The 24,117-nt window shown below is 41.0% G+C and overlaps 1 protein-coding gene across 8 annotated transcripts in view; it reads right to left on the bottom strand.

Annotated features, from left to right (window-relative positions):
- Positions 1–24,117, bottom strand: part of NBEA (neurobeachin) — a 793,834-nt gene that overhangs the window by 398,059 nt on the left and 371,658 nt on the right. For all 8 annotated transcript variants that reach the window (XM_040340410.1, XM_040340408.1, XM_040340406.1 and 5 more), the window contains 3 exons: positions 23,540–23,647; positions 16,583–16,751; positions 4,722–5,157 (listed from right to left, as the gene is read on the bottom strand). In XM_040340410.1, the coding sequence (XP_040196344.1) occupies positions 4,722–5,157; positions 16,583–16,751; positions 23,540–23,647 (713 nt within the window). The remainder of the gene's footprint in view (positions 1–4,721; positions 5,158–16,582; positions 16,752–23,539; positions 23,648–24,117) is intronic.

The following is a 24,117-nucleotide window of genomic DNA, read 5'->3' on the forward strand; positions in this document are numbered from 1 at the left end:
AAATTCTGGGGGGCAACCCCAGTATTTGAGAATATGTGAAAGAAAAAGATGCGCTAATTAAATAAATAAATATGTTATGAAATTCAGTGAATCAACCTTAAACATCTAGAAGTAATATATAAAATAAATAAATAAATAAATAATGGTGGGATAGAAGTGAATATATATACAAAAATAAATAAATAAATAAATAAGTGTCCAACAAATGAATAAGACTCCTAGTAGAGGAGATCAAAACGAATTGTTGTGCAAAAAATAGTCCAAATGATAGTGAGAAGAAATGTACAGGATAAGTCCATAAATCTGTGTAGACTTCCTCCTCCACCAAGGAAAATAGAAATAAATCACCGCAAACAAGTGCTCATGGATGGCACCTTACCACAATAAGTTGATCTCCTTAATCAAAAGGGGATCGCAATAGGCATGGGTTCATATAACATCAGAATCCTTTAGGGTAGATATCAGCAGATCCAGCATGCAGCATACAGCCTCATAGAATAAGCCAAAAAAAGGAAAATCGCCATAGTATAATAACGTTTAATAAAATCAAAGTTAAAAGACAGGCAACGCCAAATGGCCTCTTACTTGCTAAGTGCCTTAACCCGGCACTGAGGCTGGTCTGCGTTGGATGATTTAGGGGAGAGATCCACGCTCCAGGAAGGGTGTAGCGGCGTGCGTTCCACCAGTATGTGAGCGAGGACCAACAAAGCAGGAACCGGAAGTCCGCAGGAGATAGCGTGACCAATGCGCCTCGATGTACGTTTCGAGATTGACTCGTCGGGTTAAGGCACTTAGCAAGTAAGAGGCCATTTGGCGTTGCCTGTCTTTTAACTTTGATTTTATTAAACGTTATTATACTATGGCGATTTTCCTTTTTTTGGCTTATTCTATGAGGCTGTATGCTCATGCCATCCATGAGCACTTGTTTGCGGTGATTTATTTCTATTTTCCTTGGTGGAGGAGGAAGTCTACACAGATTTATGGACTTATCCTGTACATTTCTTCTCACTATCATTTGGACTATTTTTTGCACAACAATTCGTTTTGATCTCCTCTACTAGGAGTCTTATTCATTTGTTGGACACTTATTTATTTATTTATTTTTGTATATATATTCACTTCTATCCCACCATTATTTATTTATTTATTTATTTTATATATTACTTATAGATGTTTAAGGTTGATTCACTGAATTTCATAACATATTTATTTATTTAATTAGCGCATCTCATTCTTTTACAAATAAATATGTGAAAAGTGAGACATGCATTTGTATCCAGCCCCCAGTCAATAATTTGTAGAACCACATTTTGGGGAGGTCTCTACCAGCTTTGCACATCTAGAGCAGGGGTCTCTAAACTTTTCAACTAGAGGGCCACATTGTAGATTTTACAAGTATTCGGGGGCTGAAAAAAACAAATCTATTAAATGTATATATTTTACATGGATTGTTTTTGTAATCAGCATGATATGACTGAAAACAGTGTCCCTATTAGCAGTGATGGGGACAGCGCGGATGGGGACACCCGTGTCCCCATCAGAAGTGTCCCCATGAGCACAGCAATGTCCCCATCAGCACAGCAATGTCCCCATCAGCACAGCAATGTCCCCATCAGCGTTGTGCAACATTTACCTGCTGCCTCCGCACTAGCCAACTTCAGCTGTTCTGTAACTCCTACTCGCTGCTACACACGTGGAAGGATCGTTATTTCAAACAGCGGGCGGGAAGAGGGGGAGTGACGTCACTGGTTGCCGGGACATCGGAGGTCCCAGCAGCCAATCCAAAAGCACGGCCTGGCAGCATGGGTGCGTGGCTTGGTTTTTTTGTTTGCAGGACCTGTTAGGACCTGCCAGCTGTGGGTGGGCCGGATAAACCACACAAGCGGGCCAGATATGGCCCGCAGGCTGGGGTTTGGAGACCCGTGATCTAGAGGGTGACAATTTTGCCCATTCTTCTTTGCAAAATATCTCAAGCTCTGTCAGATTGGATGGAGAGCGTCTGAACAGCAATTTTCAAGTCTTGCCACAGATTCTCAATTGGATTTAGGTCTGGACTTTGACTGGGCCATTCTAACACATGAATATGCTTTGCTATATACCATTCCATTGTAGCTCTGGCTGTATGTTTAGGGTCTTTGTCCTGCTGCAAGGTGAACCTCCGCCCCAGTCTCAAGTCTTTTGTCAATTTTTTTTTATTCTAAGTGATTGCCCTGTATTTTGTTCCATCCATTTTCCCATCAACTCCTACCAGCTTCCCTGTCCCTGCTGAAGAAAAGCATCCCCACAACATAATGCCACCACCACCATGTTTCACAGTGGGGATAGTGTGAACAGGGTGATGTGCAGTGTTCGTTTTCCGCATTAACGCTAGGTCTGCCTAACAAAGGAATATATATATATATATATATATATATATATATATATATATATATATATATATATATATATATATATATATATATATATATAATTTGTTAGGCATACCTAGCCTTCATGCATTTATACTGTAGCACTCAATATCAGGCATTTAGGATACAACATGAAGTATGGTCAGTCACATAAAGCATCCCCAAAACCCAAGTCCCCCCATTACCTGAATCATGGGGGGCTTCTTTTTTTTTTTTGGCAGAAACATGCAATCTTTTTAATTCAGGACAGCTGTGCATGGTTCATCTAGTTGAGGGATCATTCCCAGTGAAGTACTACTTGTGCCACCTGCCACGGCAGATGAGGGACTGTGCAGACCCATGCTGGGGTCCCTCCTCCCTCTCCCCCTTGTAGTGCAGGCATACTTCCTCCAGTCTCAGTTCAGTACCTCTGAACAGACCTGTAGCCATAGGAACATTCTTGCAAGAGCCTGTGTACTACACCTGCAACGCTCTGATCATGGGTGCAATGCTCTACAGGCCTTATTGTAAAATATTTGTTTGTGCACACTGATCATGAGATCAATGTTGCCACATTTATGATTTTTTATTTATTTTTTGCAAAAGAAGGACTACCACTTTAAATATACCATTAAAAGCAGTCCTGTGTCCTGCTCATACTGGCTGTCTTATCTCAAGGAATACTCCAATTCTTATCTTGCACTACAGAACAATAATGAGGAGGAGAATGGGAAAAATTCAATAGTTTAACAGAGAACAGGGCTGATACCAAGGCTGCCATAGGCGGTTTGAATCTTGGCTGGTTGAACAGGAACAAGCCGAGATTCAAACCGTGTGTGGGCAGCTTGAATGTACCAAGTTGACTGATCGATTAATGTAGGTACAACCAGCCTGCCAGATTTACTTGCGATTATCGCTAGCAACTGCTATAGCCACTAGCAATAATTACTGGCTTCCCCCACCACCCCAAGGCCATAAGAATACAATGGGCTAGATTCAGAGAGAATTTACGCAGGCATATCTATTGATACGCCGCGTAAATTCAAATCTGCGCCAGCGTATCTTCTTTCTGTATTCAGAAAGCAAGATACGCCAACATTTGCCTAAGATCCGACTGGCGCAAGTCTCTTACGCCGTCGTATCTTAGGGTGCATATTTACGCTGGCCGCTAGGTGGCGCTTCCGTCGTTTTCGGCGTAGAATATGCAAATGACCTAGATACGCCGATTCACAAACGTACGTGCGCCCGGCTGAATTTTTTTACGTCGTTTGCGTAAGGCTTTTCCGGCGTATCGTTGCTCCTGCTTCTATGAGGTGTACGCAATGTTAAGTATGGACGTCGTTCCCGCGTCAAATTTTTAATTTATTACGTCGTTTGCGTAAGTCGTTCGCGAATAGGGCTTTGCGTAAATTATGTCCACGTCGAAAGCATTGACGATTTGCGGCGGAATTTCGAGCATGTGCACTGGGATTCTTTCACGAACGGTGCATGCGCCGTTCGTTAAAGACGTAATTTACGCGGGGTCCTGTTTTATTTACATAAAACACGCCCACCTCTAGCAAATTTGAATTCGGCGCGCTTACGCCGGCTGATTTACGCTACGCCGCAGCAACTTACAGGGCAAGTGCCTTGTGAATACTGCACTTGCCCGTGTAAGTTGCGGCGGTGTAGCGTAAATAACATACGCTACGCCCGCACAAACTTACGGCAGGTTACTTGAATCTAGCCCAATGTCTCTTCAGTAGGGTTTGCCCTGTCAGCACTGGTTGCAGGAAAGAAATTTGTCTATGGCCTGCCTAAGATGTGCAATTGGCTGGTTCACACTATGTATTGTACAGGAAAGCGCTGTGCATTCCTGTATGATTCACATATGATCCAGGTGCAGTGCGATTTTAGCCTGTTCATTTGAATGGGCTTAATTCACCCTGGACCACACCAAAAGCAGTGCATGCACTACTTTAAAAAATGCACAGCAGCCGGATAGCATGGTACTAACTGTACCATGTGATCCAAGACCTGCATTTGGGGTTGCGTTAAGTTAAAACCGACACCTGCGGCAGAGCGCAAGTGCAGTATATTTTGAACCAGATTCCGGAAACGCAAACAGGACAGGTTTCCTATACCGTGTTCTGGTGTGAACTGGCCCTGCATCCACAAAATGATATATGGTGTCATTCTACAAGAGGACATTTGTAACATTAGCAAAAAGACAAGTGACAGTTACTTTTGGATCCAACCTGAGCTCATTTGCATAGTTTAATGAAACTACAATAGGGCTTTATTAAGAAAAGCAAAAGGACACGGATGACTGCAAACCACAACGTAACAACATACCTGTCAAAGGAATGAAACTGCATGGGAAGAATGACTTGGGCTTCTCTCTTTAAAGCAGGATCTGGATAGGGAACCGGGTCTGGTCCAGCCTCTGCCATCTCAAAGGGAGCAGCGACCAGACTCTTTAGGATCTCTTTGACATTGATGCCTTTGCTTTGGCTAATGCTAGATATGGAGGGAGCTGGTTTTAGCATTTCACTTGGGCTGTCGGTCAGGCTTTCCTGTGACTTCTTTACATCAGACGACAATGTAGACAATAATTCACCCATGACGTCTGGGCTCATACTATGGTCAAGATCCGTTCCATTTAAGATGCTGCTTATATGTTCGTCTCCAATGCCAGAGTCTGTGTGAGGAATAGAGCCTTCTAAATGGAGTTCTTCAGTGGGGGTCAGCGTATCTTTATCCTTGATATCTGGAAACAGAGCAGGTGTATCTAAAACAGAAGAGAGAACATATTAAGTGCCCATTGGTTCCTCTCAGAAAGCAGGCTGAGATGCAGAAGGTTTATTTTTTCCAACACTCTTGCTCCAGTACTACTAGCATTAATATGGTTTGGTAAGTGTACAACAGGACTTTGTTTAACTGAATAGCAAACAACATTCTATTACTATAAAACATACAAGCTTGGTGGTTTTCAGGGTTGCCTTACAGTCCTGAAATCTTATTTAAAATTCCACAAAGACTGATTAATTAAAAGCGCAGTGAAGAAAACAAGCACCAACCGGATTTGTCCATATCAAGTATTCAGATTTATTCTTTTATTTTGCCAAAAAGATGAAACCTGATTGGTTTCTATTGGTAACAATTCCAATCTTGTGGTCATTTTCTATTCTGCAGTTTTAATGAATTAGCCCTATGATCTGCATACGTTTCTATGTTTAAACCTTCATACGGGTTTCATCCAGCAAACTATAAAAAAATACAATTTAATTAACTTCTATGCAGCAGTAGACCAAAGATGTTAGTGATGGTCACAATAGATTATAGGCTACATCAAGCACAGAGAATAATAGAATTGAATCAATTGTCACTTCTGATAGACGCAGTCACTGTTTGGCAGATAATATTCTACCTGGTTCAGTGAAATTTTAAAGTGGTTATAAAGGTAGAAGAGCATTAACCCTAATAAATTCTCTGCATTAAGGTAAAGTCTTCTGTGCTCAGCTCAATCCCCCACTCGTCCTCTCTTACACTTACCCGAGCCTGATCCCGATCCAGCGCTTTGCCCAAGAGCAGCGGCTCTCTCAGCTTTCTCTCTCCTCACTGGACATGGAGGCAGCAGTGGGAGCCATTTGCTTTGGCTGCTGTCAATCACAGCCAGGGAGTGAGGCTGAGCCACGCTGTGCGTGTCAATGAACACACAGAGCATTGTTCGGGAGCACGCCCGTATGAGTGCCCCCATAGCAAGTGGCTTGCTATTGAGAAACTCAGCAGGGGGAGGAGCCAGAATCACCAGCAGGGTACCTACCCTAGAAGAGGAGGATCAGGGCTGCTCTGTACAAAACCATTGCACAGAGCAGGCAAGTATGACAGGTTTGTGAATTAAAAAGTTTACAATCATTTTAATTTTGTTGACCAGGGCGGTGCTTGCAGTGCCACCTACAGCTAAAATTTCAGCACGCATCAATCAAAAAATATGGTGTAGAGAGAGAACAAACATTAAGATGACAGTGTTTGAATGGATTTCAGTCTAATGTAAAAAGTATCACAGGCCTCATAATTTGTGTTTAATTTAGGCCCTTTTTAGAACCAACACGTGGGTTCTCCTACCTTTGAAAGCCTCCATAAAACCAAAATTGTCAATCGAGTTTATGAAAGAAGTTGATAGTTAAATCGACACTTATTAAAAATGCAGGATTACCAATAAAGATTTTCTTACTCAATTTATTTATCTCTACTTATTTTGCTTGAGAACAGAGTTGGACACGTCATGCTTCCAAGGTCTGACAGTTGCTTGAACTCATAGTGATAGCGTGCTGCTTTCCAGCTCCAAAGTAACCATAACAGTATCAATGAGTCCTGTATCCGTTTATATTCCTCTTAACATCAAAGTTTGTGTTATGCGATACTTTTATGCACATTTGAGAAATAGTATGTTTTTATCATGAGGTCAGGCAATTGGCAGACTTTTAGGTCCAGGAAGTTAGAGATGAGATCAGCCAAAGATTGAGTTAAGCTAAACAAGAGGGCCAAACCTTTAAATCGGTAATACTGCATATGTTTATGTTATTTTAAAACTGTATATTCATATTCTTAGATGAGGCTCCCTAGCACCACAGGGATCCCCTTCCTGCCACTAGCAATAATAGAGAAATTTGGGATTAAAAAAATAAACAAAACATTTGTTGTATGCACTGGGTGGACTTGTGTATTTTTTCAACCAGATTATGCAACTTTGTAAAATATTTATACTCACCTAGGTGGATGCAGCATCGATCCCATGCTGCATCTGTCCCCTGATTGCTCTGCAGTGAGAACCGAGTGATTAAACATGGCTAATCGCTCAATTCTCCCCTTCTGCTCTGAGCAGAGAGACTGTCAGTTAGCTGCTCTCCCCTCTGGTGCTCACTGGAGAGCTGAGCTGTGGAGGGGCAGGAGGGGTTGGCTCAGGCTCTCAGTGGATCACCAAGAGCCTGAGCCAGGTGCCGATCCAGGCATCTGTGCGGATCCCGACTATGGACTGGCTATGTGACATCAGCCGACAGCGGGTTTTAGCCCACTATCAGCTGAAAACAGGTCACAGGAGTGCAGAACAAGTTTCACTCCTGTGATCCATCAAACAATCTATGGCCAAACAAGCTTTGGCCATACTTCTCCTTTAATTACCATACACAATAAAGTGAAAAACAGAGGAGCAAAGAGAACATCTATATTTTAGGGCTGCCAGAATTAAAGAACAGCCACACTCATAAATGAAGACTTCTATGTTACAGACAAGAGTTAATTGTGATAAAGCCATAGACTGATTATACCATTTGTCTGGAATCCTACTTAAAAAATAGCAGGGCGCTTCAAGGCATGCAAGTCTGCCTAGGCCCGTCTGTGCATATGGCCTCATTGCTGTATATCTGCAGTGTGAGAATGAAGGCACTTTGGTGATGTCATAGTGTCGCTTGCTGTTCTCCTTGCTGCAGGTTTTGACATAAGAAAGCAAACCTCTGTCTCTAATCAGATAAACACCTCCATGCACAGCAAGACTGTAATGGATAAACACGGGCTAAAGGAAGACCACAGCCAATAGTGGTGACTTCCTTTTTTTCCCCACAGCTGGCAGTGATCAGCTCCTCTTTACACTTAAAGTGGTTGTAAAGGCAGAAGTTTTTTTTTATCCTAGTGCATTCTTTATATTAAGATAAAAAACATTGAGTGTTTGGTAAGATCTCTAAAATCGAAGAAATGGAAGAGCTAGTTCACATCTCCCAAGAGCGCATTCCGAAATTTACGAACACATGGGCATGCTGGACTCACTTTAAATCAATTCAACGCTTTCAGGCTCATAATTCCTAGACGTATCAAGTGAGCGTTGTGGGGTCCAACCTATATGACTACTTCTTCAGTGGATGACCGCTGGCACTGATGACCCCTTTCCCCTGATCCTTCCCCCTCCTCCCCTCCTTTTTTTTTCCTCTTCTTTCTCTCTCTCTCTCTCCCCTTCTTCACTCTCCTACTCTTTCTTTCCTCAAAAGGTAACTCATGTTGTGTTATCATCAACGGCCCTGCTGCTTCATTCTACCAATCCTGGATGGTGGGATTGGATTATTGGTGAACCTACTAGTCTTAGGATAGTTATGCTATATTAATATGCCCTGTAAATTCGCATAAACATATGTTGATGTATTTTCATTGTGCGTATGGCCTGATGTTATGCCTTTTCTCAATAAAATTTATGAACAAAAAAAAAAAAAAAACCTTCAGTTTGAAGAAGCTCCCTTAATACTTACCTGAGCCCCATCTAGATCAATCGATGTTGCAGGAGTGTCTGGGCTGCCCGGGACTCCCCTCCTCATTGGCTGAGACAGCAGCGCGGCACCATTGGCTCCCGCTGCTGTCAATCAAAAAAAGAGTCAACAAATAAGGAGAGAAAGTGGGCGGGGCCGCAGCTCCATGTCTGAATGGACCTCTATGTCCAGCCATATTAACCTTCAAATAATTTTTTGGGCTCGCTGGCAAGAATGGTAAGCTAATCAGCTGCTCCAATCGATTTTATGAGAAAGAAAAATCAACAGCTTCAGCCATAACCCTGGTAAAACCACTTCAAAGCTGCAATGTATATATATGTATTGTGGTATTACAGCTCTAGATGCAATCTCAAGCTCCAGCTCTCTGCCCTGAAAACTCTCAGGAGGAGTAGGAAGGTGCTTTCTCCGTGTTAATACCAGAGGGGGAAATCTCAGCGGGTTCTCAATTAAACCTTTGAATTTTGACTACTTCCAATTGTCAGAGTCTTTATTTAAAAGGAAAAAAAATATCAAATACATAGCAGTTTTCAATTTTTTTTTCTGCTTTAAACAATTGATGTGACAAAAATAAAGGCAGTCTTCTAAAGGCAGGCATCTGCAATGCATAAAGGAAAGGAATGCTGGATAATATGGTGAACCAGTGAAAGCTGTGCATGACTAAAAAACTTGCGTTGAAAGGCAAGGCAAAAATAAAAATACCCCACTGATGTAAAACCTCCTGACAAGCATCTCATGCACACAGAAAGCTGCTTCCCACAGGGCAGAGCCATCAGATGCCAGACAATGAAAATGGAGCAGCAGCACAGGGAGTGGGTAGGGAGAGTGGAGGCACTTTGTGCTGCATTAGTTTTACAGGATGATCTGCTTGCGCACACACACTGAAAAGACAGAGGGGCTCAAGGGAGATGCTAGCGTCTGACATGTTAGTTTTTTTTTTTTCAAACCTTTCAACCTTCGAGAAGAATTGCAATCTGTGGAAAGGCTGGATCTATTTACTCATTACAGATTTCTGAAAATGGCTTTACTCTGACACAAACACCATTCACACCAAGGTGTGTAATAAAAAAAATTGTGGTCTGACAGTTCTCTTCTCATTAAGGCCTCTGTGGGCTGCACTGATAGCAGCCATGTGTTTAGAAGAACGGCAGGAGAATGACTACAGCAGTGGTTCTCAACCTTCTAGTGCAGTGACCCCTTGATAAAATTTTCCAAGTTGTGGGGACCCATAACGGTAAAATTATTTTAGTAGCGTGGGTTGTCAGCACCCAAGGCAAGACAAGTAATTGCGCCCCCAAACCCACGAACATTTTGCACTCCCTGAATCCCTTCCATTCATACAGTATTAAAACCCCTATGGTACATTTTAGGATGTACAACTCTTTCTCTTTGTTCTCCTTTCTTTCCCTTTTATCTCTCTTTATTCAAATTTCTTGTTTTCCCCCCCCCCCATCCCTCTCCAGCCATCTTTCTTGTTCTTGTTCTCCCTTTTTATTTTTTTCACCCCCCTCTTTTCCTCTATCTTCCATGTATTTTAATTCCTTCTCTTGCTCCTTGGGGGGGGGGGGGGGGTGTGATGAGTGGCAGTGCTAGCAGGGAATCGGGATGAGTGGCAATGCTGGGGGAGTTCTGATCAGTCAAAAAGGCTGGGAGAGCGGTGTGGGCTTCAGGAACCGCCCAGGATTTGGGGTCCCCTGGCAAATCATCATTTGAGCCCAGAGGGGGGTCCCGACCCCCATGTTGAGAATCATTGGACTACAGGATATTACATGCCACAAGAGGAGAAAGTCAAAGAAGAATTTAGCAAGGCTATGCCAAGGGGTCTGAATATACAACGTGAGGATTAATTCACTATAGCCATCATCATTTCACATATTTATTGTTGAACTTCGCTTATTTGCTCCATTTTAGTCGGTCATATATACACCACTGAAAGAATAGCTTTGATAAGTGCAAAACAAACAGTAGATCCTGCCAAAACTTGTGAGCTCATAACTTCTGGTGCACTCTGCTTTAGTTCAGTTAGCCATGTGAACTATAAAACACCTCCCAACATATTAAAGAGAAGAGGAGAGGGAAGTCCAACCTGACGGTGAGAACATTGCTCCTCCATAGCTACAATGCAGTGCGTGAGGATGGGAAGTGCGTTACTGCCAGAATACCTACAGTGCATCCTAAAAGTATGTACTGCGCTTCACTTTTTCCACATTTTGTTATGCTACATCCTCATTTCAAAATTGATTAAATTCATTATTTTCCTCAAGATTCTACAAACAATAACCCATAATGACCAAATGAAAGAAGATTGTTTGAAATCTTTGAAAATTTATAAAAAAAAAAAAAAAATATCCCATGTACATAAGTATCCACAGCCTTTGCTCAATACCTTGTTAAAGCAATTTGGCACCAGTTACAGCCTCAGGTATTTTTTAGTATGATGCTACAAGCTTGGCACACTTATTTTTGGACAGTTTCTCCCATCCACCCACCCTCTCTTCTTTGCAGGACCTTTCAAGCTCCATCAGGTTGGATGGAACACATCAGTGCACAGCCATTTTCAGATCTCTCTAGAGATGTTCAATCTGGTCCAAGTCTGGGCTTTGGCTGGGCCACTCAAGAACCTTCACAGAGTTGTCCCATAGCCCCTCTTTTGTTACCATGACTGTGTGCTCAGGGTCATTGTTCTGTTGGAAGATGAACCTCATCCCAGTCTGAGGTCAAGAGTGCTCTGGAGCAGGTTTTCACCAAGGACGTCTTTGTACATTGTTAAATTCATCTTTTCCTCAATCCTGACTAATCTCCCAGTACCTGCTGCTGAAAAACAGGGATGGTATTGACCAGGTGATGCGCAGTGCATGGTTTCCTCCACACAAGTTATCTTTGTCTCATCAGACCAGAGAATTTTGTGTCTCATGGTCTGAGTCCTTCAGGTGCCTTTTGGCAAACTCCAGGCCGGCTGTCATGTGCCTTTTACTGAGGAGTGGCTTCCGTCTGGCTACTCTACCATACAGGCCTGACTGGTGGAGTGCTGAAGAGATAGTTGTTCTTCTGGAGTGACCATCGGGTTCTTGGTCAACTTCAACTAAGACCCTTCTCCCCCGATTGCTCAGTTTGGCCGGGTGGCCCGATCTAGGAAGAGTGCTGGTGGTTTTTAAACTTCTTCCATTTATGGATGCATACACACATGCTAGGGAAAATTTAGATAGTAGACAAATAACCTACCAGGATGTCTTTGGAGTTTGGGAGCAAACATGTGTAAGCACAGGGTGAACATGCAAATCTCCATGTATGCAATGTGTGGGCTGGGATTTGAACTGAAGACACCAGTACTGCAAGGCATAAGTGCCAACCACTAAGCCACCTTGCTGTCTAATGAAATCTGGAAATAATGGCGACATAGCTAAAATGCATCTTAGCAATATGGCACTCTTTTCCTTAAAATAAAATTATTTACATGAAATGGGGATTTTCCTGGAGAAACAGTTTTCTTCTTTTGTGCAATCACATATTGATCCATATTGTTGAGACAACCTGGCGCTGCATCTTAACCATAAAAAACAATGGATCGCCTTAGAATACGCCATGTTTATTTGACCAGACACCAGGCAGCCAAGAACTGTAAGAAACAACAGGGCAGGTTTTCTGCTGCTATGAAAGCATAAATAAATAGGGACTGCACACACAACCATTGCAGTCTGTAAATACAACACAGCATAACTGACACATGCCTGCATTCAGAGCCTTACACCTTTGGATCCACTCCTCCAAGCGTCAGGTGCATGCTTTGAGCACCGTTTTTGATGACTTGAAGGGGGGATAAAACACAGCCGGGTACTCAAAGTCATGCCAGCTATGAAAAATACAGCTGCATAATTGAGTAAACACTGCCCATCAATATCCTGGTGTAATGTACCAGGAGCCTAATGGGAAAGAAATGATTAAGCTGTGAGTGAAAAGGTCACATTGTTTAAGAACGGAAAACTCTCAAGCACAGTATAAAACTGTCCAACACAATATAAAAGGTTTAATGCGGTATAAAAATGTCCAGACCAATAAGTTACCAGTTTTAAGCAGCTGCCAAACCCTATTGCTTGAAAGACAAATGTTTCTGGATTTTGTTTAAAACATTTTTTTTACCCTCAGAAAGCATTTAATTTATCAGGTAAAATGAGAAGACTAATGTTAATATATGCTATTGCAAGCCCATTAGTATCTAAAAAGGGTATTCAAGGCTTGACTGGAAAACTGGTAATGTTGGCATTCGCCAACAGAACTGGTACTAATAAGGCTACGAAATCTCATTTACCTTGTACTAAGGAAATGGCAAAATAGTTGCAGTACTTTATTATAAAGGCATTGTTGACAATATGAGAACCAAGGGTATTTTCAGTGACTGTAGACAGTATATTTAGACATAATGTTGTGTTTAATACACAGTCATCTTTGATTCATACACAGATTCTCCTTATGGACATTCCCATAGAACTGACAAGTTTAGACAAAGCTAGTTCCAAACAAGGGCTTCTTTACTTCCCCAATAAAGCACCAGGTAAGTCTGCTCTTAACACTCAACTCTAGGCAAACAACGGGTTGAAACACATATATTGCCCCTTTCACATGGGCTTTCCGATCAAGTGAACCTGATCAGAGGCTCTATACAAGTCTAAGGGCAGGCAGATGTAAACACACATGCCTCTGTTTGCACCCCCCTTCATCAGGGTTTGTCCACGTCGAAATAATGGAAACAGACTGTGCCCATTTCTGTTTTCTGACCTAAACTTGACGATTTAGAGAAGGCCTAATATAAATGGAAACAAGGCAATTTGCATCCAGCTTCCCATAGAGCACGAGTGCACAACCTGTGGCCCTCCAGCTGTTGCCAAACTGTGTTTCCCATCATGCTTCTCCCTTTGGGAGTCACGCTTGTAACTATCAACCTTGCAATGCCTCATGGGACTTGTAGTTCCGCAACAGCTGGAGGGCCACAGGTTGAGCACCCATGCCGTAGAGCCATCATGGGTCTGCCACATCAAAAATGCAGACAAAACATTAGCAAGCATGGACATCACCAAAGTGGCTTCCATCTCATCCAGCAAGGGATCTGTTAACGTACTCCCTACTGAACAGAGGGCACAGTCACATGAAATGTTCCTTAGTGAGCTGTTCTTGTCAATGATTTTGTATTTCTGTCCATCTAGTCCTCAGGTTTGTACTGCAGTTAAAAAAGTAACCGATATAGGTGGCTATACATTGATATGGTCCAAAATGTTCAACTGTAACTAGAAGGAAGGAAGAGAAATAAAAAAATGTGTAATGAAAACCTGTTTATTACAACTGGGATTCCACTCAAGGAGTAGGTCTGGACTGAAATTTTGAAGTCGTTCAAACAAATTAAGTTGAATAAATGATGGCAAAAAAGAATGTTCTGATGAAACATTTTCTAGAATTTTCTTATGAATTTTTCCAACAAAAATGAACAGCTAAAGGCTAGCCTTAGTTACCTATCCACCTCCAGTGTGTGATTGGACAATAAAGGAGTAGCGAGAGTCATAATCTCATCACACTATTCAATGCGCTGTCTCCTTCCTATTGGCATAATTCTCGTCAGCACACGTCGTCTGCAATATGCCTTACCAGCCATATTGCAGTTGTGAATTATTATTTTTTATCAAGTCAAATTATCTACACAGGCTGTATTTAAAATACATTTCATATTTTGAAATTAATACATTAACTTGTTAATAGGTGTTTGGAGAATAAGTTTACTATTTTGAAGTGCTATTTGTGCTTACCCTACTGTCAAATGCATTAACTTGATGGATGCAAAAGAATCTCTTTAGGAAACCCAAAAATACTCGGCTAATTTGAGTAAAATCAGTTCATCCAACAAATGGGCTGGACAAAAACAAAGGCAGTTTGGAGAATGCCCTTCGAGGGTTACTGAGCAAATAATGTGGCATGGTATACATTTTTTTTTCTTTTGGGACAAAACTGCCTCCATGATGTCACTGTTCAAGGAATATACACCAGGGAAATTCCTGCTTGTCAGGATCATGTCTTGACTTGTAGTAATGTCAGTTATCAGTAGATAACATAGTAAGAGGTGGACTATTACTCTATCAATGGACATGCCATTCTTCATTTATATTGAACACATCTGCATGCATACAGTAAACTGATCCCAGTCTGAGTAGCTCATAGTCTCCACCCAAGCACGACTATAATGCTTCTCTCATACATAATTAATAATAGAATACATTCACCCATATCAGAAGACCAGGATGTTTGAATATTGTTCTTCGAGGTTCTGGTCAGCAGAATATCACAATCCAAACAAGCAACTAGTGATGGTGGAAGTCACCACATCCTTATGGGGCATGGCTAAAAGTGTATGTAAACCCTAACAATGAACGTTTTTTATTTGGTCTGTTTGTTCTTATATCTGTTTTATGAGGGCAAACTAAATCTGTTGCCCTTATCAGAAATTCCAACCTGTCCTGTGTCCTCTATACACTTCCTGTGTTATATCAAAGAGCCTATTTAGTACTCGCAGTTCTTATATTGACATTCCAAAGAACCATACTCCGCTGGATGTTCCGATTTAGATTTTTTTTTGTGAGGGTATAGTATTATTCAGCATATTTAAAGCCTAAGTTTACCAAAAAAAAAACCTCCCCAAAAATCAGCACAAGAGACATAACATACAGTCAGTATGATGTATCCCTTTCGATGTGTATTCTTTTCAGTACACATTTTGGTCTAAATAGTGATCTTTCTACTCACATGCAGTGAGGCAGAGCTCACTAAAAAGAAATAAATACCTTGTTCAAAGCCCAAGTTTATCTAAAAATAAAACCTGAAAAATCAGCACAACTTACAAATAGTATGATGCGTCCCTTGTGTTAATTCTTGTTTTAGTAGAAAATTTACTCTGTCCTACCCCTGCTGCTATAATCTTCCCGTGTGGCAGGGATTAATACCAGTAAGGGGTTGTCAGGCGCTTTTCATCAAGAGGGCTGGACTACGTTTGCCATTTCCTGCCAGATCCGCCATTCATAGAAGCCATATTATTACAGCTTCTATGAATGACATAGGATCTCTGAATGGAGGGGCAGAGCTATTGTGTGTCAATTATAAAAGTTTTAGTCTGGCAGATTTGACAATAAAGGGTGGGGATAAACAAGCTCTCTTGTGAGAGCTCCCAACAGCCCCTTAGCTGTATTAGCTCCCACGGCAGAGGTAGGACAGAGGAAGATTTCTACTGAAACAAGAAGAATCAACACAGGGGACACAACATGCTAATAGTAAGTTATGTCCCTCATGCTGATTTTTTGTTTTATTCTTAGATAAACTTGGACTTTAAACAAAGTATTTTCTCTTAATGGCTCGTACACATGGTTGGACTTTGAGAAAAAAAGTCAGACGGCTTTTTTCCTCTGAAAGTCTGGCCGTGTGTAGCCTCAATCGGATGTTTTTTGTCGGAGGTCCGGCAGACCCAAGATAGAGAATCTGTTCTCTATCTTTCTGTTGGGCTTCCGACGAACTCACGGCAGACTTTTGCATGGTCAAAAGTCCAACCGTGTGTACAAAGGCATTAGGGAGCTCAGACTCACTGCATGTAAGTAGACATCTGTCTACCATTTGTTTCCATACATATTTGTTACTCTATTTTTTCAGCTTCTCGCTTTAAATCTGCAAAATATCTATTTGCATACCTTTCTAGAAATGTCTATTCCTTGGAGATTGAAGTAGGCTAAAACATTCCCTAGCACTATATACTCTCTTTACTTGCTGTCACCTGTAGTGCTGGGCTGAACTTGTAGCAGTGGAAGTTGACATTTACTTTACAAAACCATAGGTAATCAGACATCATGAAATAGGCAACCACTGTAAAAAGCATACCTGTACTCGTTGGCGAGTTAATTTCTTGCCTGATGTTACGAGCAGACTGGTTGGCAGAGCGTGCTGTCTCTCGCTGAGGTTCCAGTATATCACGGTATTTAGACACCATTAATACAGATATAAAGTAAACTACGGCCAGAGCAAGGAACTGGGCTTGTTTGCTGTCGTCCTGGGGGGAAAAAAAATGGTTCTGTCAACAAGACCTTATATACAAAAATCATAGTCAGGAAAACTCAAAATCAATTAAGGTATACAAAAATCATAGTCAGGAAAACTCAAAATCAATTAAGGTAGTCACACATTCATTTTTTGTACACTTTAAAGATTGCCATTATAGTGTATAAACATGCAGCAAAGGAAAGGAAAGGGAAGGTGGTGCCAGCACTACTAGTACCCATTTAAACCAGGGCAATCCAGGTACATTTATTGTGTGTGCCTTGCATGTGAACTCACTGCAATTTGCACCAGGATAGCCCAAGAGCTAAAAACTAAATTAAAATACGATGTGTTGATAAGTGCAATATACTTGAAATGGCTTTACATATGGTCATGTGTGTACTATGAAGCCTCAATTCCAGGTCCATGCACTATATAGGGATGCTACCATGGCATATCGTAGAGAGTAGGTTATAAAACAATAACATTTCTAGTGACATAATGAGATGCTTGAAAGATAGAAAACAAAAAGAGAAACTTGTGAAAAACAAGGAGACTAATTTCAAAGGACTTCATTTCTCATCCATTTCTCTGTGCCTGTCTTTTGGGACTATAAGGATGAGTTTTCACACCACAATCCAACCATTGAGCGCATCGAACATACAAAAAGCCACTAGAATAAGCCATAAATACCACTTCTAAAATACCCCATGTACACACTGTACATGGGGTATTTTAGAAGTGGTGTTTATGGCAACTTTCCTGTCCAACGCTTTCAGACTAATGTGCTCATTACCAAAGAACAGGTTCCCTTTAAAAGAGACAGAAGTGTAAGGATGGTGCAGGATATCAAAAGACAGAGAAGACTTTTTACCAATACACCAATCTTTAAAATATCTGTCAACGATACATCATGGGATATATATGAGGCATGGCTTTGACAAGTCGTCTTCAGTTCTACATATGGATCAGTTGGGTATTCACAGTACATGGACTCTACTTGATGCTGCTTGATTATAACTAAACCAGCTAGAGTCTCAATGAAGAAAGCGAAGAGATTCATGAATGCATCCAACCAAAGGACTGCTGTGAGCAATTTAGACAAGTAACATTTCGCCCAAAGCACAAAACAGTTTACAGTGCATTTGGGCCCATACTATACATATTACATTATTTACGCATTCCTAACCAGATTTTCAAACAGGCCATCACTGACCTCTCTAGCTGCTGGTGCTGCAAAGCAATTGATTCTCAAAGAAGACAACAACAATTCTAAAGTTGGGTTCCAATTGGTTTATATCAGCTTAGACATACCTGCAGTGTATTTACATTGGAGAGCAGGCACCTTGCTAAGGTGCAATAGAAGATAATAATAAAAAAAACTAAGATTTCAGTGCTTCTGTCGTGAACTTATTTCTACCCAATGCCTATAGAGGTGAGGGTTTGCGTTACAGCTTATCCAGAATATGTATATACTGTATGTTAGTCAGAATCTGGGCACAAGTTCACCAAGTAAAGTTCTCCAAATTCTCTACATGTTAATAAAAGCCTTGCTAGCGCATTATCACCTAAAGTCCAATTTCACAATTCACAGAAGCTGTACTATAGCTTCCAGCAATGAAACGAGTTTTATGAATGGATGCCAGGCAGACAAATGAAACTTCTGCCTCCTCCATTCACAGATTACTTTTCATTGTGGGATTAACACTACAGGGTTATGTGGGGCAGTGGACTAAAGATTTTCAACTTTGCATTCAATTTATACCCCCTTTATATTCCCTTCTGCTGATAGAAAAGGCAAATGACATCCTTATGCATTATGTATAACTGAAATTGTTTGTATGCATATCAATAGGAAGATATAAAAATATTTCCCATTCATTTTAACCCAGCCGAATAAAATGATCTAAAATGTAAAAGTTTGCCTTTGTTCGATACTAATTGAGTGCAAAAGGAAATACAAAATGAAGCAGGGTGAAGGGAAACAATCTGCACTATATTGTTAACTTCAACCAAGTAAAAGCTTTGTACATAATTGAAATTCATATAGGTGATCCATGTTATTTATCATACAATGCTGTCACCCTAGGGCTGGAAGTGTGTTCCTGGCAGGAAAAGCAGGTGAAAAAAAAGGAAAAGCCTGGGGGAAAAAACCGAATGCAGCCAGCAGATCTAAGGACTAGTAGGCTGCAATGTACTAAATCTTTGTTCTTGGGTTAGGTACACTTTATTACTTGTAATGATTCTATTTAGTATATGAATTCTTTTTTACATGCCTTTTATCCAGCAATAGTGACAGTTGCATGTCTTTTCCATGTCTCTTCTGCAATGTAAAACCTGCCTGCTCAGTTTTTTTATTGTTTCACTTTAGTTCCTCTTTAATTGCCATTAAAAAGTGCCTTGTCCACAACGCTGCAGAACAATTTCACTGCAGAATGAACAGCTGTCACCCTGTTGAATAGAAAAAAATAATCTACTGGCAGGATGGGCAGGTAATAAAAGTATGTTTTAGGGGGACTTCGTCAAAACAAAAACTGCTTTTAATACTTGTGACAGACTGTAATGTACTGTATTTGTAATTTTTGATTTTGCCCATAGTTTCATGTCAACATCCTGTAATCCAGCTCCCAAGGCCTGAAATCATGTTACATGGACGATAGTGTAGAGCCTGATGGCCTAAAGAATTCTATTTTCTGGAGAGATTTCCCGTAAATATTAGTAGCAGAAATTGAGAGTAATGGTGAGGACTCCAGAAGGTATGTGCAATAGTACCTGCACCTTATGCATGTTACCAAATTAGATTGTTTAAAGATTAAATTTTAAAAATACATTTTCTGAACATAGATGGACTAAAATATTGTTTTATATCCACTTGGAGATCTACTTTATCAGACGCAAAATATTTACTCCTTGCGCAGAAAAAAATGGGAAGTCAGTGGACATCTGTTTAATACACTACAGGAATAGTGTACTTGTATTAAGAGCAAATTAAATAGACAGTTCAATGTTTCCAAGGGGCATTGGACGTTCTAGAAATCCATAATACAGTTCTACAGCGCAGTCTACTGGCCACAAGTAGAAATGCAAATCCACAGTCTCACAGGATGTTAAAAAGACGTTTATTATATAAAAAGGATGAAAAATAACAAGGATTTCGATCCAACAAATCAGCCTTATAGAAATAAATAGCTGAGCGCACATAACATCTGCACTTTTTTTAAGCGCATCCTCACAAACGAATAGCCACATATGAGCCTGTAAGCCTGGCAGAACAGGAAGAGTTAAGGTCTTACCAATAATAGATTTTAAGTAATATTAACTGAGGCTGGCTTAAATAAGTCAATATGCACCACCATCCCTAAAAATATATTTTAGAAAGGAAAAAAAAGGACAAGCAGCATTGGGACTTCTCAGGTGCTATACAGAATCATATCAAATAAAACCTAGTATATTAAAATTATACCTTTTATTTAAGAACATGATATTGAAATTATTACTTGTATTTCAAGTTAGGAATAAAAGTGTTGAAAAGGGTTACATTTTAGAGTTAAAGCGGGGGTACACACTAAAAAAAAAATTCTAACATTACAATGAGCTGACCTGTGACACGGACATTATGCTGGTCTTTTTTTTTTCGTACATACTGTTTTATCTGTATTATCTCCCCGGATTCCCCGCGGGAGTGGGCGTTCCTATACACAGGGTAAGTGATTGACGTTCTTCCGACCAGGGCATGCAGCGCGTCACAAGTTGCCGAAAGAAGCCGAACGTCGGTGCGCAGGCGCCGTATAGCGCTGTATAGAGCTCTTTCTGCAACTCATGACGCGCTGTATGCGCCGGTCGGAAGAACGTCAATCACTTACCCTGTGAATAGGAACGCCCATTCCCGCGGGAAATCCGGGGAGAAAATACAGATAAAATGGTATGTATGAAAAAAAAAAAAAAAAAAAGACCAGCATAATGTCCGTGTCACAGGTCAGCTCATTGTAATGTTAGATTTTTTTTTTAGGGTGAACCCCCACTTTAAGTTAAATGTTAATGGGTAAAGGTTAAAGCGGTAGTAAACTTATTACAAAAAACTAAAGCAAAACAAATCCCCCTGCAAGGCAATGTTATAATTGTGCTAGTATGCATAGCATACTAGCATATTATGTGTAACTTACCTTAAAGCTAAGCCCTCCAGCGGGTGCGCTGTCACAGCTGACAGAGCTGCCATCTTCACCTGGTTTTTCTTCCGGGTTCGGGGGCTATGGTCCTTTGAATGGAGGAGCCGCATGATGTCACGCATGCGTGCGGGAGTCGCTGTTCACAGCACAGGGCTCTGAAGGAACATCATACTCAGGGGACATCACAGTCTGCTTCACAAGCAAATATCTCCTACACAGTGCACATTTAGGAGATATTTCCTGTACCTATAGCTAAGCCTTATTATAGGTAAAAATCAGTCAAGGGAGTTTATTTCCACTTTAAGGGCTCTTTGACACATAAGGTCCGTTTTTGACGGACTCCGCTTGCTCAGTGGGGGATCGATTCGTTAATCCCTGCTGAGTCCATGGATGACAGGTCCGTCTCTGCACACTGTGCAGGGATGGACCTGTCAGAGCCCCACTCTCCTTTCTGGGGGATTGGATGAAAACTGACTGCTTGTCCGTTTCCATCCATCTGCATTTAGCAGATCGGAGCGAATAAAATGTCAGTGGATATGCCACCACTGACATCTGTCGCTGCATAGTGGTGAATGGAGTGTCTGTTCAGGTCCGCCTGAAAAACACATAAGAAGGACCTGTATGTGTGAAAGGGGCCTAAGTTTTATGGATTCTTTAATAACAAAAATGTCATACTTGCCAGCCCTGTGCAGTGGTTTTGCACAGAGCAGCCCAATCTTCCTCTTCTCATGTCTCCTACAGGCGCTCCTGGCCCCTCCCTCCTGCCAAGTGCCCCAAGTGCTTGCTTCCGAGCCACTGCTCTGTGTATCCATTTACACACTGAGCACTGCTAGGCCCTGCTCTTTTCTCATTGGTTCACTGGCTGTTATTGAAAGTATTGGTAGCCAATGGCTCCTGCAGCTATCTCAGCCAAAAAGAAGGAAGAGGAGAGCCACTTCTCATGCACATTGCTGGATTGAGATGGGGTTTAGGTATTGGGGGGAGCTGGTGGCTGCTGCACACAGGTTTTTTACCCTCATGCATTAAAAAAAAAAAACTTGAGCCTTTACAACCACTTTAAGGAAATGCATAGGGGTTAATTGTTAAATTTAGGTTTATAGTAATGCTGCCATTTTGACTATTTTCGGGCAACTTATAATTGCCATAACAAGTAAATGGGTCAAAGCCACTGATCACCAGCCAACCAGTGCTCCATCTGCAATCATGGCACTCGCATGCTAGTGCATAGGGCATTAGGACAGGGGGTAGCACCAAACCAAGGCTAAAATCGCGATTACTTTTTCCTTTTTTCCCCTCTTCTGTCCACCTCTGGACATTGGTGGCTAAATTCAGCAAGGAAATCATAGGATTAAAAGGCTCCAGAGCATAATAAAAGGAGTCAAAAGTCTAGTTATAGTTCAGGAAACATGAAAGTAGTTTTCATCATTCAACACTTCTGTAAATGTCAAACACTTGTGCCCCGTCTGCTGTGCTCAACCTACCTGCCCTTCATCACTCTTGAGTTCTGTTGTTGCATAGGGACCCACAGAAGGAACCACAGTGCACAACAGGGTACGCAATATTAAAAGCTAATGACTTTGCTGGAGGCTAAAATGTTGGACGACAGCAGAGTTCGGACATTCAGCCACCAGAGATTCAGTGTCTTTTGTTGCAGAAACCAAGCTTTAAGTGTTTACTTTGAAAAATGACAGTCTCTGAAAACGTTTTTTTGCTTTTGTTTGTTGGTCCACAGGACTGAGAAGTAGCTCTGCATATAAATGCTAACCAGATGTCTTCAAAACGTACAATCTAGCAGTAAAGAATGACACAAGAAGCACAGATTGTAGAAAAGGGCATCTTCATTCAAGTCTGCCTAGGGCAACCTGATACAAAATATTGAACTGTTGCTGACATTTCTGTTTGAGTTATGGTTTTTATGGAAATTCCTGTTGGAAGGGTGCATTTATCATAGATTGTATGGAGGCCAGCATAACAGACTGGTTTTAGGTCAGGGAGATGGGGGTCTCAAATAAAAAAAACACATTTGTTTTCAGTCCTGAAGTTGGCATGCAAAGCTCTCAGAAACCAAACAAACCATGAGACAAGAAAAAAAACGCTCAAGGTGAGTGAGTCTTTGGTTAATCCACACACACACACTAGTCAGGTGCTAGCCCAGCTCGCATGCTGCTTAACATAAGGACTTCCAAAAATCCTTTTCTTGAAGCTTCATTTGACAAGTGGTTGAGAAATGGAGCAGGGGACAAAAAGGTAGATGCGTTTCACACAAATGTTAGCGCTTAGTCTTCAGAGATAATGCCTAAACCTTAGTCAGCAGAGATAATGACTAAGAGCTAACATTTGCGCAAAATGCGTCTATCTTTTTGTCCCCTGCTCCATTTGTCAACCACTTGTCACACAAAGCTTCAATAAAAGGATGTTTGTAAGTGCAGCCATCCGGAATAATTTCCTTATATAACAAACCATGAGCCTTGGGGGGGGGGGATCTGTTCCTTTAAAGGACTTACCCAAACAACACTGTATATTAGATACAGCAAAGCTTCTCTTCTGGGGTCAGACATGTATCTCAATAACCCAATATCATCAGTAAAAGTATCAAATATCAGTACAGTACTACAGAATAAATAAGCACACTTACCACGTCACGGAACACTACCGCTCTGAGGCGATTAATATCAACATCTTGGAGTAGCCGATCAGGATCCTTGATTGGTGAAAGATTACCAGAAACATTGTCCACAGGGGTCTACAAGTACATAAATATATTGTATTTATATAGTCATTTTTCAAAACAAATCTCACATATGGTCAAACTGCTCAGCAAATGTATTAAAACCATTGAGGACAAATTCAGACACAACAAAAAGGCAAATTGCCAATGTCAGTGATCCAATAATTATGCGTATGAAGTTCATTGTACAATGTGGGAGTAGATACTTTGCCCATACCATCTTAGACATCCTAAAATATTAGAGACCAACAACAGAAATATTCCGGTTTAGCAAAGGTTAAATGTAAAATCCATCTCTGGCTAAAACATGGATTGAGAAATGTTAGAATTTGATCAGGTTGTTATACCGGTCTCTGCCCTCATTAGAGAGATTTCATTATCAGAACAGGAAAGAAGCCCTTAATAAATGTGTTTGGGCAATGCTGATTTGTAATTTCTAAGTTATAATCTCTCATGTTGCAGTCTTGATTCTAACCTTAGGCTTC

Source organism: Rana temporaria, chromosome 2, assembly GCF_905171775.1.
Source record: "Rana temporaria chromosome 2, aRanTem1.1, whole genome shotgun sequence".
Lineage (NCBI taxonomy): Eukaryota > Metazoa > Chordata > Amphibia > Anura > Ranidae > Rana > Rana temporaria.